Here is a 19,636-nt window from a genome sequence, read left to right as displayed (position 1 = left end):
TCTAATCTATTAAATAAAACAAAACCTTCCATAATGGGTTGCTGAGCCTGTCTAATCTGCTTAACAGCAATAAAGAGCATGAAACACCTTTCTGGTTGTGTGTACTAGATGTGACGGCTCCGCTAAATTTACATATTTCACTACAGCTATTTAAAGTCCCCATGAAATCAAAAATGCACGTTTTTTGGGCTTTTAGTATGAATATGTTAGCCGTAAGATTATCTAGTGCTCCAAAACAATGACAATATTCGCATTTACAAGATTCAAAACTTAGTCTCTCACTTCCGCCAATATGGATCAACGATGCACTTCAGCTTCTCATCAAACTTTCTGTCCAATCAAATTCTCTCTAGAATCCGAAGCATTCTGCCCCCTTCACTACAAACAGACGCTGAAACTGTGGCTGAAATCGGTCACTTGTTCACAGAATTAGTGTTTTCTGTATGGTGAATGTACACTATATAGGGGATGGGGAACGATTCGGTGGGGCGAATGTAGTTTCTGGCTTCGTAACGCGAACCGCCACAGCGCTCACACACAGTCTGCTGTGGTCCAGAGACACGATAACACGGAGCAGATCCTATGCGCGAGTCGTTGCAGACCATTAAATACATCGGACCAATTTGAATTCTACACAGAATGCTATATTTTATAGCAATATGGATGAGATTATGGCTGTCATACCCTGTCGAATGCGGCTAACCCAAACTGTGATATAAACGAATGCCATTGGCTGTCTAAAAAAGAAGGCAGGGCTGCTTCATATGTCCCGGCCTGTCTTCCTATTTCAGTTAAAATGACATCAACACATAGAATAACGCTATTTGTTTCAAAGCACTTCAGTGGACCTTTCCAGAGAGCTGCCAAAGCATCTTATTTTTCCAATTTAATTATAAATACTTATTCTAGACCTAAAGGTTTTATTTTCTGTCATAAAATCTGTTGTTAACCCCCCTGTTCATACTATACTTTGTGAAAGCTTCTTGATAATTTTTTTTAGTGACAAAAGAGCTAATTTAAGACCAAGAAGAACCTCTTCTTCCTTCGTATATCCAATCCACTCGCTGGCTCCTGCATCCTGGGATGCATTTGAACCCATAGCTTCACAGCTAACTAAAGACACCATTACGGAGTTGAAACCCTCCTTCTGCTCGCTCGATGTCATTCACCCAAGATTTTTTAAATTCATTCTTGAGTCAGTTGGGCCCAGTTAAGTGTCCTTTCTCAACAAATGTCTCTTAACTGGTTACATTCCTGCTTTTCTAAAAGTGGCTACTATCACGTATCTAGTCAAGAAGCCTTTACCACTCTACACTAACCACTACGTTAGTCATGAGTGGGGCTAACAGGCACAGTTCTCAAGTGGTTTCAGTTGTATCTATCAGACAGAAAGTTTAAGATGAAGCTAGGTGAGTTTTTGGCACCTTCTCTGGCAGTGTGTGTTCACTGCTGTGTGTGTACACTTTGGATGGGTTAAATGCACAGCACAAATTCCGAGTATGGGCAACCATACTTGGCCACATGTCACACCACATGAAAAAATACTATAGTAAATTTACCATAGAAAATGTAGTAAAAAAAATCTATAGTAAATACTACAGTGTTTTTGAACCATACTATAGTAAAGATACTATAGTAAATTGTAACTTATGAATGGTAATTTGCTGTGGTAATTCAACTATAGTAATATTGACAAATTACTTCAGCCATTACTGTAGTAAATTGTCTAACACTCTAGTATAGGATACTACAACATATACTAATACAATGCATACAAATTCCTTAAAAAGAACAACACCAAACAACATCTTAAGTAGTAATTATTTTTTTCTTGCCTGCGTTGTTTAACATTTGTCAAGCAGAAATGGGAGTCTGGCCTTGGCACCCCCAGAAAAAAACACACGTTAATTGATTACTGGTAAATGCACATTTTTTGTGTCTTAATTAAAATTATTATTGACTCTTACTTGTTATATCCTAAGTCTTTCTCGGGATGGAGGGCTTAACTGGAGTGCCTTTTGATGACTGAACCCCAGTCACTGAATGTTTTCAGGCCCATGTCTATTGATGCAGACAAGCATCATGAGTTGACTTGACTGGAGTAGGGCCTAGCACAGGCAGTCCTGTCTGCACATTACCTGGCAGCTGTGTCTGAAAGAAAGGCAAAGATTACTGACAAATACACAAGTCCAGTGGTGTTAGACAACACATTTCAGGACCTACTCATTGTCGAAATCATACTCTAGATTTAATACTGTCACATGGGATTGATGTTAGTGGTGTTGAAATTCTGCAGCAAAGCGATGATATCTCAGATCATTATCTAGTCTTGTGTAAACTCCATATAGCTAAAACTGTCAATTCTACTCCTTGTTACAAGTATCACTTTTACCACAAAAGACTGCTTTGTAAGTAATCTTCCTGATTTATCTTAATTCCTCAGCATATCCAACAGCGCAGAAAAACTTGATGATGTAACAGAAACTATGGACTCTCTTTTCTCGCACTTTAGATACAGTTGCTCCTTTACGCTTAAGGAAGATCTCTTCTAGAAGAAAACAAACATAACCCCCGGTATTTATTCAATACAGTCACTAAATTAACGAAAAATAAAGCATCAACAGGTGTTGGCATTCCCCAAGAGCACAGCAGTAATGACTTTATGAACTACTTTACTTCCAAGATCGATACTATCATAGATAAAATTGTAATCATGCAGCCGTCAGCTACAGTATCACATCATATAGTGCACTATAGATCCCCTGAGGAACAATTCCACTCATTCTCTACTATAGGAGAGGAAGAATTGTATAAATTGTTAAATCATCTAAACCAACAACATGTAAGTTAGACCCTATTCCATCTAAACTACTAAAAGAGCTGCTTCCAAAAGTCATAGATCCTCTTTTGGCTATTATTAATTCATCACATGTCATCACATGTCCCCAAAACCTTCAAATTGGCTGTAATTACGCCTCTCGTTAAAAAAAAAACACAACTTGACCCCAAAGATCTAGTTAATTACAGACCGATCTCAAATCTCCCTTTTCTGTCAAAGATACTAGAAAAGGTAGTATCCTCACAATTATATTCCTTCTTAGTGAAAAATTATATCTGTGAGGAATTCCAGTCAGGATTTAGACCGTATCATAGTACTGAGACTGCTCTCATTAGAGTTACAAATGACATGCTTCTACCATCTGATCGTGGTTGTATCTCTTTATTATTGCTACTGGATCTTAGCGCTTCATTCGACACTATCGACCACAACATTCTTTTGAATGATTTTGATTTCGTACTTATCTGACCGCCATCAGTTCGTAGCAGTGAATGAAGAGGTATCATATCGATCACAAGTGCAGTACGGAGTACCTCAAGGCTCAGTACTAGGGCCGTTACTTTTCACGCTTTACATGTTACCCTTGGGAGATATTACCAGGAGACACGGTGTTAGCTTTCACTGTTATGCTGATGATACTCAGCTCTATATTTCTTCACGGCCCGGTGAAAAACACCAAATTGAGAAACTAACGGAATGCATAGTCGATATAAAAAACTGGATGACGAGTAACTTCATACTGCTAAATTCTGAAAAAAACAGAGGTGTTAATTATCGGACCTAAAAACCCCACATGTAATTGTCAGGAGTATGGACCTGTTTTGTTGTGTTTTTGCTCCCCATGTGTTCTGTGACCCAGTTTCTCCCTCATGTTGAGTGTTAATTTGCTTCCAGGTGTGTCTCGTCTTCCTCCCCAATTATCCTGTGTTTAAAAGCCCCAGTCCTTTGAGTTAGTTTTTGTCGGACCTCGAATTGTCTTACCTGCCTGTGATCTTCTGGATATTAAAGACTCTCATGTTGCAAATTCCTCGTCTCCTGGCTTCCATGTTCCGTGCTTCCTGTGAGTTGAGACAGTAATAACCTAGAACACTATCTAACACTTGACGGCTGCTCTGTCATTTCTTCTTCATCAGTTAGGAAACTAGGTGTGCTGTTTGATAGCAATCTTTCATTTGAAAGCCATGTTTCTAGCATCTGTAAAACTGTGTTTTTCCATCTCAAAAACATATCTAAATATGTTCTCAACGTCAAATGCAGAAATGCTAATTCATGCGTTTATGACCTCAAGGTTAGACTATTGTAATTCTTTACTGGGTGGTTGTTCTGCACGCTTGATCAACAAACTACAGCTGGTCCAAAATGCAGCAGCTAGAGTTCTTACTAGAACCAGGAAGTATGACCATATTAGCCCGGTTCTGTCAGCACTGCACTGGCTCCCTATCAAACATCGTATAGATTTTAAAATCTTTTAAATTACTTATAAAGCCCTGAATGGCTTAGCTCCTCAGTACTTCAGCGAGCTCTTATTATATTATAGTCCTCCACATCTGCTGCGTTCTCAAAACTCTGGCCGTTTGATAATACCTAGAATATCAAAATCGACTGCGGGCGGCAGATCCTTTTCCTATTTAGCACCCAAACTCTGGAACAATCTACCTAACACTGTTCTGGAAGCAGACACACTCTGTCAGTTTAAATCTAGATTAAAGACACATTTCTTTAACCTGGCTTACACATAACACACTAATACACTTCTATTATTCAAATCTGTTAAAGGATTGTTAGGCTGCATTAATTAGATCAACTGGAACCGGGAACACTCCCCATAACACATGATGTACTTGTTACATCGTAAGAAGAATGGCATTGCTCAGTTGGGGACACTTAATTTCTAGTGATATCGTCAATTTGATTTCACAGATACTATTTAAACTAAACTGATCTAGACAATGACATCTCTGAATTCAATAATGAAATGCCTTTAACTGAAAATTGAGTGTTTAATCTTATTTTTATACATTACTGACACGCTATCCTCCAATTTGATACTGTTAAGTGCTTTGTAACAATTTATAAGCTCAAAAGGGAATTGTATATAAATAATTACACTTAATTATGATTAATTACAATTATTTATATCGGCTGACAGTAATAACTGTCGCAGAATTAAATTGCCATCAACTGATCTGTCCGTCCAGCGAACATTCAGTGTAAGTTCGTATCAACTCTAAGAAAGGGTATTTCGTTGGCCACAGAAAATACTTTCCTATTAATGCATTAGAGCATGTAGCAATGGTCCAAATCATAAAGAGACATTTAATATGCAAGGCAGAATCAGAAACTCATGTAATTTGTGCACACAACTTTTATTAACTAAACTAACGCAGACTAGTCTAACAAAAAAACATACAATCACTCATAGATGAGAAAGGCTAATGAGCGTTGATGGATGAAACCATCAGGAAAACCAGAGAATGCAGTTATGGAGAAAGTCATTTAACCACCTGAGTAAAACCATCAGTGCCATTTATAATGGGGTCTATAACTTATACTAAACCTCTGTTTCGTTTAGTTAAATGTTATACTTACACTGCCTTTGGTCGGGTCGAGTGTCCGGAATGCAGTCTCAGATGAAAGTCTTAATGGTTTCATAGTTTTGAATTCCTGATCACGTTCTTCCGGGTTGAAGAGTGATGAATTCCAAAGATGTTCTGAGGTAGAAATGTTCTTCCAAGTGTTGAATGGAAAAAAAGTTAAGAAAGAGATCTGCTGAGGTCCAAGGAGCTTGGTTGAATAGAAAGACAAGGCCGCAAGGCCTGGCACAAAACTTAGAGGGTCCAGAAAAGGTTCTAGCTCACATCCTCTTAGGATCTAACAAAACCGCAGACTGCCGGGCATCTCTGAAGTGGAAGCTTTATCTGCTATAGAGGTCACACCTCTGGGGTGTCAAATACCCAATGGAGTCCTGGATTTTTGGAGGGAAAGTTTTACGATTCTTTGTCTCTGAACATGGTAATTTGGTAATTCAACCGGGTTAATGCACAAACTTCTAAAGATTCTTAGGACACTAATATGTTGCATAGGTATCAACATGTAATATTCACTCTCAATTAGATCATCCGAAGACGAATTGATAGAGACTAAACATTTATTTATTTATTTATTTATTTAGTCATTTAGCAGACGCTTTTATCCAAAGCGACTTACAAATGAGGACATAAGAAGCAATCAAAACCAACAAAAGAGCAACAACGTGCAAGTGCTATTACAAGTCTTGGTTAGCCTAACGCAGTACAGATAATTATTATTATTATTGTTGTTATTTTTTAATAAAAAGACATAGATAAAATACAATTAGAATAGATAGTGCTAGAGTTAGAGGGTCAAGTAAAGATGGAACAGATGAGTTTTTAGCCGTTTCTTGAAGATGGGTAAGGATTCGGCTGCTCGGATCGAGTTGGGCAGGTCATTCCACCAGATGGGAACAGTTAATGAAAAAGTCCTTGAAAGTGTTTTTCTGTGTTTTTGGGATGGTACAATAATTCGTTGTTCACTTGAAGAACGCAAGCTTCTAGAGGGCACATAAGTCTGAAGTAAAGAATTTAGGTAAAGGGGTGCAGAGCCAGTGGTGGTTCTGTAGGCAAACATTAATGCCTTGAATTTAATGTGAGCAGCTACTGGTAGCCAGTGCAAATTGATGAACAGAGGCGTGACGTGCGTTCTTTTCGGCTCATTAAAGATTAATCTTGCAGCGGCATTTTGGATTAATTGTAGAGGTTTAATAGAATTGGCTGGAAGACCTGCCAAGAGAGCATTGCAATAGTCAAGTCTGGACAGAACAAGAGCCTGAACAAGGAGTTGCGTTGCATGTTCCGAGAGAAAGGGCCTGATCTTCTTAATATTATATAATGCAAATCTGCAGGACCGGGCAGTTTTAACAATGTGGTCTGAGAAATTCAGCTTATCATCAATCACAACTCCAAGGTTTCTGGCTGTTTTTGAAGGAGTTATGGTAGATGAGCCTAACTGGAAGCTGAGATTGTGATGAAGCGATGGGTTAGCTGAAATTACAAGCAGTTCTGTCTTAGCTAGGTTGAGTTGAAGGTGATGGTCCATCATCCAGCAAGAAATGTCTGATAGACACGCTGAGATGCGAGCAGCTATCGTCGGATCATCAGGATGGAATGAGAGGTAGAGTTGAGTGTCATCAGCATAGCAGTGATATGAAAAGCCATGTTTCTGAATGACAGAACCTAGTGATGCCATGTAGACAGAAAAGAGAAGTGGTCCAAGAACTGAGCCCTGAGGCACCCCAGTAGCTAGATGTTGCGACTTGGATACCTCACCTCTCCAAGATACTTTGAAGGACCTATCAGAGAGGTAAGACTCAAACCACTGGAGTGCGGTTCCTGAGAAGCCCTTTCTCAATAGGGTTGACAAGAGAATCTGATGGTTGACTGTATCAAAAGCAGCAGACAAATCTAGCAAGATGAGTAATGAAGATTTGTCAGCCGCTCTTGCAAGTCTTAGGGCTTCAACAACAGAAAGCAAGGCAGTTTCGGTCGAATGTCCACTTCTGAAGGTAAACATGATGCAGCTAGAGTGATATTAACATTTATCTATCATAAGCATGCATAAAATGGTGTACAATACACAAAAAACATATACAAGAACAGTAATAATATACACAATGCCCTGAAGATATGTGTTCATTCAAAGAAAGGTTTTTCTATGAATTAAGTAGAGAAGATTCCATTTTATGTCGTAATGTGTCTTTCCTAAGAGGAAGTGTTGCTCTACCCGCATTCCATTGAGCAATAAAACAAGTCTTATGGGTTACCATGAAACCAGGGGCCTGGAGTCATTGACAGACATACCAGCACCAGTATGTGTATGTGGTGTGGTGTGGTGTGGTGTGGTGGTGGTGGGGGGGGGGGGTTCGGGGTCTGTGACCATTTGTTAATCTAATAACTAATTGATTTGTTAAATCAAATGCAAAATTGTGGTCTTTAATGCGTGCAGTAGAATGTTACTGAAGCGGTTATGGCAGCACTCGGACAACACTGAGCAGTTATTACTAAAAGACACATCAAAACACGCTAGATAGTTAAAGACTATACTATGCTTACTTTAACCGATAATTCATGAGACAGTAAGAGAACTGACAAGGTTCATAAGAGACTTCACTTACCACTGCCAGTGTGGTCTTCTGTTTGGTCAGTCCAGTACACATTTGGAAAGGGCAATTTGGCGTTCCTTCTAATCATGAGAGCTCCCCAGTCTCATCAGTAGGAAAATAGCAGGACAAATTTGATTGTAATTAAACATTCTTGCTGCAACGTCATCTTAAACTTTGTTTGCTGAAGACACGTCACGTGCGTCCGTAGCGCAAGACAGCGCGTGCTGATAATTGTTGTAGTTAAAATAATTGTTAAAAAGCTAAATAAATAAATAAGTTACATTATTGTTTGCCTTACAAAATGTCAGACGACGATACAAATTATATCTATCTGTACCGGTTTTGAAAAGTACTACAGAGAGCACTATTTCCAGAACACACTGTATTTTCATATTATCCTATAGTAACTCATTGATTATCTCTGTAGTTAATACTATGATATAGTATAAATTACTCAAATATACTACAGTATATTTATTTCAGTATTGCTAGTTTACTATAGTAAAAACCTAAACTCATTATAGTTAATACTAGAGTATGCTGTAGTATAAATTAACAAACTGTAGTAAATACTATAATACACTACAGTGTACTACAATTTACTATAGTAAATGCTATAGTTTACTACAATATTTACTACAGCTTATGAACTTACTATTGTCAGTAATACAGTATGCTGTAGTATAAGTTAACGAAGTGTAGTAAATACTATAATATACTACAGTTTACTAGTATTTTTTCATCTGGGACGTCACTTTCACTTTTGGTTCAACATTCCTATAAACAATTGAACATCCCCAGGGTGGGGTTGGAGTAAGAGCTATGATTGGTTGATATAAGTCACCTTGCGTGTAGTCTTCAGTATATAAACAATGATGTTTGAAATGATAAGTGCACCTGGCAACGAAAGGATCATCTGATAGTCCGTACAGGTATGCATGTAATCTTTTAGCACTGTACATCTTTCTTCACACTTCGTATACATGGCTGTTACTAGATTATTAAATATTATGTGAATGTTAAATTATATTTATAATGAATATTACAATTGATGCATTACATAAACACACTTTTTCCTAACTGAATTAGACTTTGCTCTTAAGATGGCAGCAAATGGAAAACATTGGGTTATGCTTGTATCTGGTTCAATGACATGGAAAAATTACAGGCACCAGGTTTGTGGCCTATATTGTCTTATTGGACTTGCAGTGCATTCTTTTATTTTGTAAGTATGTGCTTACTCTGGGCTCTTACCGTTGGGTTGCTAGCATGATGTCCTACCAGTTGAGCAACCTAGACATTGCAGTTTGAAAAAAAAAAAAGAATTATACCTCCATTTCAGGCTGATGTGTGTCACGCCTATCAGATAGTACATCAGAATGGGGTTCCTGACGAGCAGATCGTGGTGATGATGTATGATGACATTGCTAATCATAAAAAGTAAGAGACTTCCTGCAGATTTTTAAAGTCATGTGACTCATAACAGATTTAACACAGGATTCACATAGATCTTTCCTGTCATGCTGTACCTTCAAAATCATCCCTAAGTAATATTATATCCAATGTATTATCATGTGTATGATGGGACATATAATGTTTTACCTTCCTTTACAGAAACCCTTATCCTGGAATCATTATCAATAGACCAAACGGATTGAACGTGTATCAAGGGGTTCCAAAAGATTACACTGGAGAGGTCATTTTCTTTTTGTCAAACACAATTGATATTTTCATCTTATATCTACAGTAAACACAACACTGACTGTCTAACAGGATGTAACACCTGAAAACTTCCTGGCTGCTCTCAAAGGAGACAGACGTGCTGTGAAAAAGAGAAATCCAAAAGTCATTACAAGGTTTGTCTCGTTAGTCAATTACAGTTCTGATACAAATAAGGATAAGTACGGAAGATAATGAAATTGTTTCATTTTAAATGATAATAAAATGTAATTTTTTTGTGCCACACAGTGGAGGAAATGACACAATATTCATCTACCTGGCAGATCATGGTGGTTCAGGCACATTTAGTTTTCCTAACAGCACTGTAAGTTTTGTTCCCTCTAGGATTAAAAATATATTGGTATTATGATTTCGAGCCATTCAACCTCAATATACTGTAGTCATAAAATAATGTGTGGAGCTATAATTCTTTATAATTCTATTTTATGATCAGCTTGCAAATTGACTAAGTCTAAATTGTAAATAGATAAGTACTTAAATGAAACATCCACTTATATTGTGGTGATCTATTTCAATCCTTTCCCTGCAGCTTCATGCCCATGATCTCATTGAAACAATCAAGGAAATGGCAAGAAATAACAAGTTCTCAAAGGTAAATACAAACATTTTTATACACCAATTAAAATATAGTCCATATACTGTATGGGCTCTTTTCGCAGAACACCAAAGGTGGAAAACAAACTCAAGTACTACTGTGGTGTAATCTGTACTTTTCTCATCTGTAATCCGTTGCCTAATTAAATATTATTTTTGTAATCAAGTAAACCAGGTACTTTTAACTTGAGTATCCAAAAGTGAAAGTATACTATGAATTAAAGACAACTCTGAATTTGAATTTATTCAAATTTAAGAAGCGAGCCATGCATATTTTACTGCACGTGTCCACAGGTCATAAATGATCTTTTCCATTAAAGGGCAATATTTATCAGAAATAAGCCTATCTGTTACGAATCCTGGCCATGCTCTCCCGGTTAACCACCACTAGAGGTCACCCGTTCACCACAGTGATTATTTTCACTCACAAGCACATTGGACTCCATTTCCCACCATCCATTGCACTCCCTAATCACGCACAGCTGTTTTCAATTATCACACCCACACCTGATCACCATTTCACAATCACGTCTCACGTCTCGTCACTCCCGTAACAGAATACTCGGCCGTTCTTGTTACGGGAGTGACGAGACGTGAGACGTGCGGATCCATTTGCGAAGCTTTATTAAAAGACGTGGTCATACAGGCAGGGTCGAGAGACAGCAAACAGGTATGGCAGAGGCAAGACAGAGCAATCCGTGGAGCAAGCGTAGGTCAACGATCGGCGTACCAAATCCAGACAGGGCAAGGCAGAGAGAATAATCCAAAAACACGGGCAGGGTCAGACACGGCAAGATAAACCAGACAAGACTACTAAAGAAACGCTTTGTATGCAGACTATGCTAACAATACTCGGCGGTGTGCAAGAGCAAGTCCCAGGCTTAAGTAGTGAGTGGTGGTGATTGTGAAATGGTGATCAGGTGTGGGTGTGATAATTGAAAACAGCTGTGCGTGATTAGGGAGTGCAATGGATGGTGGGCAAATGGAGTCCAATGTGCTTGTGAGTGAAAATAATCACTGTGGTGAATGGGTGACCTCTAGTGGTGGTTAACCGGGAGAGCATGGCCAGGATTCGTAACACTATCAGATGTTATAAATATAAAAACTCATTACAGAGGGCTGCGAAATTCAAACAAAAGTCATTGTTGTTGATTATTTCTCTTAATATTGCAATCATGCATAGCAGAATACTTTAAAAACATCAGTTTACTGTCATGTATTTGTCATAGCGTCACGCAGCATCCACAGCAAAGAACATCACTAGGTTCTATTTGCTTTTTGTCACGTCGCGCCACTTGCATATAGTGTAGACACGTTGTTTTGGTATTTTTGAATCTGAAGTTTATTCATAATTTGCCTTATGTTTACCTGGCACTGGCAGTCCTTTCACAACTTGTAACTTACATGCTTAGAGCAGAATCATGCATCGTTCATTTATATTTCTACATGGCTCCCTGCAATACAACTCTCATTCTTCAATCGCGCCATCTAGTGGTCTGTTATTGATACAACCACAACTTGTCATGTTGAGGTCACTAAAATATGTCAAATTAATATTTTGCATTCAATTATATACTTATCAGGCAAGTGGCCGCATGATAAGTGGGAAAATTACTCAGTGTAGTCTTTGTCACCCTGCAGAGGTTTCTTTTGCAAAATAATCTGCTGACTGTACACTATTCCTCAGCCTTGCCGCGCTCCCCTTGTCATAGCTCCGTGCCCACCAGTTTGGGAACATAGCAACCGCATAGCAACACCTTAGCAACCATCCCGGGTACCCTAGCAACCATCCAGAAAACCTAAGTAATATTTCTAAGTCTTATGAACTCATTTAAACTTCCATTCTATCTAATATTTCTACTATTTCTAATCTATCTTATTTATCTATCTCTCTCTGACAGACTGTATCGCCTTCAAAATATTCAAGCTTTAAACTTTAAAACTACTTTAAACTTCAAACTATTTTAGACTGAAAACTGTCAAACTTTAAATAAACTTTTTGGTCAGGCTTTCTCAAGCCAACTTAAAGTTTGTCTTGACAAACTTTTTTATCTAGTTAACATTTTAATTGTTTAGTCAGACATTTACACATTCATAAATCTGGGATTATGTTAAACGTTTCGTGGAGTCATGTTCTGCATGTTAAATATGAATATATAAACAAGAGTATGTGCACAGTACCTATTACTGTGCTTTGCATCTGCTGATTGCTAAACGAGATTGACTCACATGCTAATGACCGAGCTACGAACAACATGTACAAGTTTGTTCAATTCATTCACAAATTACATATATCAGTTCCCTTCCAGGAAAATAAGCCGGTCCCGCTTCTGCCGTAAAAAAGAGAGAAAAAAAAGGCAGAGCGGCGGCTGCGCTCGCGGGGCTTGCAGGAAAAAAGAAAAAGGCTGATCTGGCTGGCGAGAGTCAGACGGGCATGTCCCTATCTTCTCCCGCGCCTGATCACTTCTTGGTGCGGGGACCGCCTTGCTCGACCCAGTCAACTGCCCCGTTGGTGCAGTACTGGAGTTCCTGCAGGCCCGTTTCTCCGCAGGGGTAACCCGTTCCACTGTTAAGGTCTACGTGGCAGCTATTTCGTCATACCACGCCCTTATTGGTGGCCAGTCAGTGGGTAGACACCCCCTAGTTACATGTTCAGAAGGTCCCATCGGTCGTTCCACAGCCGGTCGTACTGCAGGCCTTCTGTCCTCCTCCCTTCGGGGAGCCAGACCAGGAGAAGCACAACCGTATGTGTCCAGTGTGATTACTAGATGCATACATCCACAGGTCCTCCCTGTGGAGAAAGTCGGACCAGCTGCCCGTGTGCTATGGTCCGCCTAGGAGGGGTCTTCCTGCTACGAAGCCCTCTCTTAGTAGGTGGATTGTGGGTGCCATGGCTTTGGCATACGAGGCCTCTGAGCTCCTCCCGCCGGTGGGAGTCAGAGCGCACTCAACCCGAGGTGTGGCGGCCTCCAAGGCCTTCTGGGCAGGTGTTCCATGCAGGACATCTGCAACGCAGCTGGGTGGTCCACGCCCCTGACTTTCGTTAGGTTCTATGACCTCGACATCCGAGCCACTCCCGGCTCCTCTGTCCTTTCGTCCTGACACCAGGCAGGGACTTGTCAGTCTGGCGGCGTTGGTATCTCGTTCCCATATGCGTTTCGACGCAGCTCGACGTTCCTGGAAGGGAACGTCTCAGGTTACGTATGTAACCATGGTTCCCTGAAGGGAACGAGACGCTGCGTCGCGTTGCCACACTTCCGGCATCCCTGCCAGCGCTTGCTTCATGACTTGAAGCTGAAGCCGGCTCCGCCGCACGTGCTTATATGCTTCCTGGTCGTGACGTCACCCCGCCCGTGACGCCATTTTTTAGAGAAGTGCATGACATGACTCAAACGTAATGTGATCGTTTTTATTTAAAAGAAAACTGTTCAAACACAAAACACCAGTGCATACAGTACATTAGTCGAGTAAATAGTTCAAAGTGCAAAATGTACCACAAAACTTTTGTAAAACACCGTAGTGGATCAGTTTTCATTACAACGTTAAAGTATCAATTTCTTTCTTTGCTGCAAATATGCCAAACTACGAGCCGAGCTCTAACTGTTCGCCATCATTATCGTTCAACAACTGGTTCTATTCATTCACAAAGGAGATGCACCGGTTCGGTCATTCATTCACAAATGACACGTATCAGTTCATTCAACTCGTTCACGAATGAGAAGATCTCTCATGTTCAGACTCAAAAGCAGTTACTCGGTCAGTAAAGGGCATATTAATTCACTACATTCAACAAATCACATGCCCTGCGTGCCAATGTGCATAGTATCCATAGTATCTTGAACGCAACAGATTGTACAACGGAGCAGTGTAACTTTTTATTTGTTTTTTAACTATTTTATTTTGATAATGAACAGGCTGCAATGTTGCACAATATGTTGTGTCTGTGTGTGCGTGAGGCGCCGGCGTGATATGGCCATTCCAACGCTGGTTGGTTATACAGACGGAAGCAAGACATCATTCAAAAGTGTCAAGCTTTTGCAAAATAAAGAAAACTACTGTCATCTCGTTTTCCTTTCCGAGAACTTTGCAACGCGTCACAATGAACTAACTCGCACATTTTTTTTCACAGTATTAGATGACACATTTTCACTTAACCCTTAAATGCATGAATGTTTCGCCAATCACTCTTACATATTCGGGTCTTTAGCGACCCAGACCTATATCCAGCATGGATGGATCTCTAACTGCTGCAATAGCAAAAAACTCTTGATATTTTAAGAACAATTACAGAAGAATAAAATAAAGCATATTTCGTTACCTTACATTTCGTTTGAGCAGATGATTTTACCATCACTATCATCGTCAGAGCACACTTCCACAGTACATTCAGCATCTGCCTCATATTCACGATCTCAACCATATTCTCAAAACTATCATATTCAGTGACTTCATAGTCAATATTTTGATCACTGTCAGCTTATTCACCACACCCAGCTTCAAATGACAATGCCATTTATATTTCATAGCGTATAGTAATTGCTCTGCAGTAAAACTTTTCAAACCAGTTAAATTTTTGCTGATGATATTCTTTTGTTTTATGCCTGCAGTAATTATTAGTGAAACATCACGTCATCATTGTGTATCAAACAGTGCCACCTCGAGGAATAAAGATGCATTGCACGTATTGAGCCATCAGATATGTAAATATAGTTGCACAGAAAAAAATACTTACATTTACATACCTCGGGTCTCTAGCGATACACTATACACTTTATACAAAACATTAATCCGAAAACAGGCATTCTCTTATATTTTACTATTTTTTTCTTGTTATATTGTTTATAATGAATAGATTGAGGAATACTAAGAAAGTTGATGTCTAACTTTAAAAAATGAAGGAGGGAGAGGGTAGAGAATTATGTACCGGGTCGCTAAAGACCCGAGGTATGCATTTAAGGGTTAACAGAAACATTCGCAATTTCTTGAAATGTTCAACAGACAATGCAATCCCTCGTTTATTTCCAACTCCGGCATGTGCACTGTTCTCTTTTTGCAAAATAATAAAACAAGCTAAAAAAAAATCATAGTAATGAGAGATGCTTATGTGGAGTAAAAGGCATAAAAATGTAGCAAAGTTGTAATAAACTTAAATACTACAGAAAGTTCAAATTTGTAAAATATCTACTGAAGTACATTAACAGAGTATTTATACTTTGTTACTTTATACTAGGGCTGAACGATTAATTGCATTTGCGATATGAAAAAACACGATTTTTCAACCGCAGAGGCTGCGATTACACTCTGTCACGTGACACGCGAGAGTAAAGAGGTGTGTTCGACTTGAAGATCGATCGGTGTATGACATCAAAGTACGGCGAGAGAAAGCGTCCGCTCTCTTATAGCTCTCGCAGTATTTGATGACACACAGCGATCGGTCTAGCTGCGCTGCTTCAAGTCAAACACATCTAAGCAGTCTTCAGAGGAAGCATCAAGTTGGAACGCTATGTTGACAAGTCCGCGGTTAACATACAGAATTGACGCGCTGCATGTAAATGATATCTTTTGTGGTATTTTCTTGTCAAAATAATGGAGTTCCTTTGGAATTCTTCAGCTTTTAAGAACTGCCGGGTTTTCTGGTAGTGGGCGGGACTAATGCGCAAATAACAATCTCATTGGCTGGCGCTCACCTATTATCTTCCCTGTTTTGATTTCAGCGAATCAGTTCGAGTGAACGCAGACAACCTGATTAATATTCATGAACCCAGCAGCTCAATAATCCTAAGTGCATTTGATATTGTTCTTATTAGTTGTAGAATTCGTAGTAGTTTTAGCTTATCAGTATTCTTTGTAGTTTCTATAATTTAATTAGGGCTGCATGATTAATCGCATGCTATTGGCATGCGCATCTCGTCAGTATCAGTACACATTTTTTAAAAAAAAGTAACAATAGTAACTTTCCCTGGTAATTAGTTTCTTTTATAATGATGCAACTTAGTTACTGTTTGTGAGAAGTAACTAATATAACTAATTACGTTTTTAAAGTAACGTACCCAACACTGCATACAATACAATGATTTATTACTTGTCTTTGTTGAATAATATAGAATATAAAAAGCTTTAAAAGATAATCGCATATTAAATCGCAATCGCAATATTGGTAAAAAAAAAATCACAATTAGATTATTTTCCAAAATCGTTCAGCTCTACTTTATTCCAATGCAAAGTAAAAGATTGTTTCCTTCAAAATGAGCTTTTAAGGTTTTATTACACGTTTAAATACCTCTCCAATGCTTTTTTTAACGTGGTGCAGATGGTTATATACATGGAATCCTGTTATTCCGGATCGATGTTCACCAGTCTTCCCAACAACGTTCATGGTAAGAAGGGGAACTATATTAAACAATAATGAAATGATATATATATTATATAAACTTACACACTCTGTGTTTTCTAGTGTACGCTGTGACTGCAGCGAGAGCAGATGAGTCCAGTTGTGCCTGTTATTTTGACAGTGTGAGGCAGACCTATCTCTCTGATGAATTCTCAGCTCTTTGGATGTACTACACAGAAACGGTTTGTCTTAGTGTGATTCGAGTCAAATATAGAATTATGCTAACAAATAAGACTATAAATAAAAAAATTTATTTCTCAGAATGACCTGAATAAGAAAACATTCCGGGATCAGTTTGGTAATCTTCAGGAAATGATGAAGATGTCTCACTCCTGCCGTTTTGGGGACATGGTAAAAATACTTTACACAGCATACATTAATAAATAAAACACTAAATCCGCATCTCGTAATTGTCACCAATACAAGGTTTAACAGGAACACATTCATATTTGGACTCCATCAGTATTGTATTTTGTAGTTTCTAGTGTTTTTGTTTGGACTTTTCTTTAGACAATGGGTGCACATCTGATAAGTGAGTTTGTGAAGAACACCCCTCAAAGAGCTCGGGATGAGACGAGAGCTAAGCGGATTGCACTAACTCATTTGACCTCTAACCATGAAGTGCCATTCAAAATCTTGGAGCACCGAATTAAAACAGAACCTGTTGCAGGCCAGAAACAACGTCTGAAACGAAAATATGATGCTCTTCTTCAGGTTTGATGTCTATGTAATACAGTAAATCATATATGTGACCAATATGTCAAGCACAGATGTTCTACATGATATTACGCAGCGCCTGAAAGTAGTCCCCAGCTATATCATAGGCTACTGAGCTGGGGACTACTTTCAGGCGCTGCGTAATATCGTTGCGCGTCATGGTACGGCATCAAATTTCCTTGATTATTACGCCGGAATGAGAGTATAGTTCCTAGCCATATCAGCCTAGAAAATCGCAGCTTTTAATTTTCCGTCGGTCTTAGTACACGATGTAACTACAGAAGAGTTGAGCTTTAAATAGGAAAATTACTGAAAGTCTTTGGTCATTTTTGATGACCGAATGCTAATGATTTAATCCAATTCAATTATCTATGCTAAGCTAAGCTAAAAGTGCTACCGCTAGACCGGCTGAATGGATTCAAAAACAGTAAAACTCAACTGTTTATCTCTAGGGGTTGTAAAATTAGCCTATTTCCAAAAAAAGTGGACTGTTCCTTTAATTCGGTCGACAGATCTGGAACTACTTGGTGTGCATTTCCTGAAAAATAATGCACAACAGTTGAATATTCGACAGCCAATCAGAATGAAGCATTCCACAGCCCCATGGTATAACAAACTATAAATGGCACGTTTAACGTACATTTCTGCTCATGCCATGATAATGTTTGAAAATACAGATATGGCATCAAATTGTGCAACTTGAATATCCTATAATGTTCAATAAAATGATATTTTGGTAATAGGATTATTTTTGTTTGTGCTAATACATGAATCATTATCTTCCAGACTAAAGCTAAAATTGATGAAACAGTTGAAGCTATCAGTCAGCAGTTTCATGATGATTTGCATGAAGATTATTCTAAGATGGATTTACATGCATTCAAAACTGTAGCTGAGCATTTCAGGGAAACCTGTTTTGACTGGCAGGAGGAATTGAGTTTCACACACTTTCATATCGCCTTGCCACACATGCATGCATTTGCTCGTCTTTGTGCACGTGGAATTGAAGCAGAGAGGTGTGTCTATCACAACACTATTCAGCATCATTTTGTTTATTGTTATAATTCAACAATCTGCATTAACTTACATTTTATCTTAAATGTCTTCATAAATCTCTAAATATGTTTTTCTGTTACAGGATCACCAAGGTCATAACAGCAGTCTCCAGGAAAAGCTCAAGGAAACTCCAGCAAGGATATAAACAACATCCTTAAGAGCTGATGAAATTTAGATCAATCTCACCCTTGCACGTGAAACTATTGACATTTGCTCACAGATAATAACTTTGGTTAAAAGTAGAAAGTGCAATCTGACATTAGCGCCAAAATTGAGTTATTCGCAAATTCTTATTCAGTGACAATTTATTTACATTGTGATGTTTTTTCTTCATGCTGTACATTTTGGGAACAAAAAGCTTCAAACTACAAAGTCAAGTGAAATGCAAAAACTTTGAAGCTCAAGATCAGATGAGAATGCAGATTTTGGATTTCAGAAGTGTTCATCTATATAAATTATGTCCTTCAAAGTGATTCTGTCTGCCAGTTCTGGTTTAAGGGATGGTTCACCCAAAAATGTTAATTCTTTTATTATTTCTCAAAACATCTTTGTTTGTGTTCTGTAAAAGAGAATCATGTTTTAAACCTTGTGAGGGTGAATAAATGGTGAATTAATTTTTATTTTGGTATATTCCTTGAAGGCACAGAAATTTGACAAACAATTCCCATAGCAGTGCATATTTGATCAGGATGTTTGGCTATGCTTCAACAATAGGAATTACTAATAATTAAACAATCCTTAGCTTACTCGATACATGTGCGTACAGAGACTTATCACGGTGCCCTAAGAGGCTTGAAACTTAATGCAAGTGATTTATGAGAAGTTCTCTTGATATCTGAAATTGATCCAAAACAAACATGCCACTCCATTTATTGCTCGACCCTCAAAACAACAAACATGGAAAGTCCCGCCCATTAGTGACGCTGAACTATAAGTGTAGAAGTGAGAAGCTGCGTCCGCCTCCGCCATTAACGTTACCGATTACTGTAGCTGCTGGAGATAAACAATGTCAGCGCCAAAGAGGCATTTCAAGTGTTGTGTTTTGGGATGCAACGAACATTGGAGTCTCCTTAGACTTCCTCCATCTGAGCCGCTGAGGACACTGTGGTCAAGTTTTATT

At 38.7% G+C, this 19,636-nt stretch overlaps 1 protein-coding gene across 3 annotated transcripts; it reads left to right on the top strand.

Annotated features, from left to right (window-relative positions):
* Positions 1-8,911: 8,911 nt before the first annotated feature.
* On the top strand, positions 8,912-19,135 carry LOC306854625 (legumain-like). Of its 3 annotated transcripts, none has more exons than XM_079392789.1 (13): positions 8,912-8,950; positions 9,122-9,193; positions 9,361-9,458; positions 9,633-9,714; positions 9,792-9,874; positions 9,987-10,062; positions 10,288-10,350; positions 16,663-16,729; positions 16,807-16,925; positions 17,005-17,094; positions 17,254-17,457; positions 18,247-18,476; positions 18,599-19,135. In XM_079392789.1, exons 2-13 carry the CDS (start codon positions 9,122-9,124, stop codon positions 18,672-18,674), a joined length of 1,260 nt encoding a protein of 419 aa, XP_079248915.1. In that variant the 5' UTR covers positions 8,912-8,950; the 3' UTR covers positions 18,675-19,135. The 3 variants fall into 3 exon arrangements, with proteins under 3 accessions (XP_079248915.1, XP_079248916.1, XP_079248914.1); XM_079392790.1 differs by having other exon boundaries at positions 9,108-9,243; XM_079392788.1 differs by having other exon boundaries at positions 8,918-8,950; positions 9,108-9,193.
* The last annotated feature ends 501 nt before the right edge of the window (positions 19,136-19,636 follow it).

This window comes from Barbus barbus, assembly GCF_936440315.1.
Source record: "Barbus barbus genome assembly, chromosome: 3".
Taxonomy (NCBI): Eukaryota; Metazoa; Chordata; class Actinopteri; order Cypriniformes; family Cyprinidae; genus Barbus; species Barbus barbus.
Note: the sequence above shows the minus strand (reverse complement) of the source record. Positions and strands in the feature narration are given on the sequence as shown.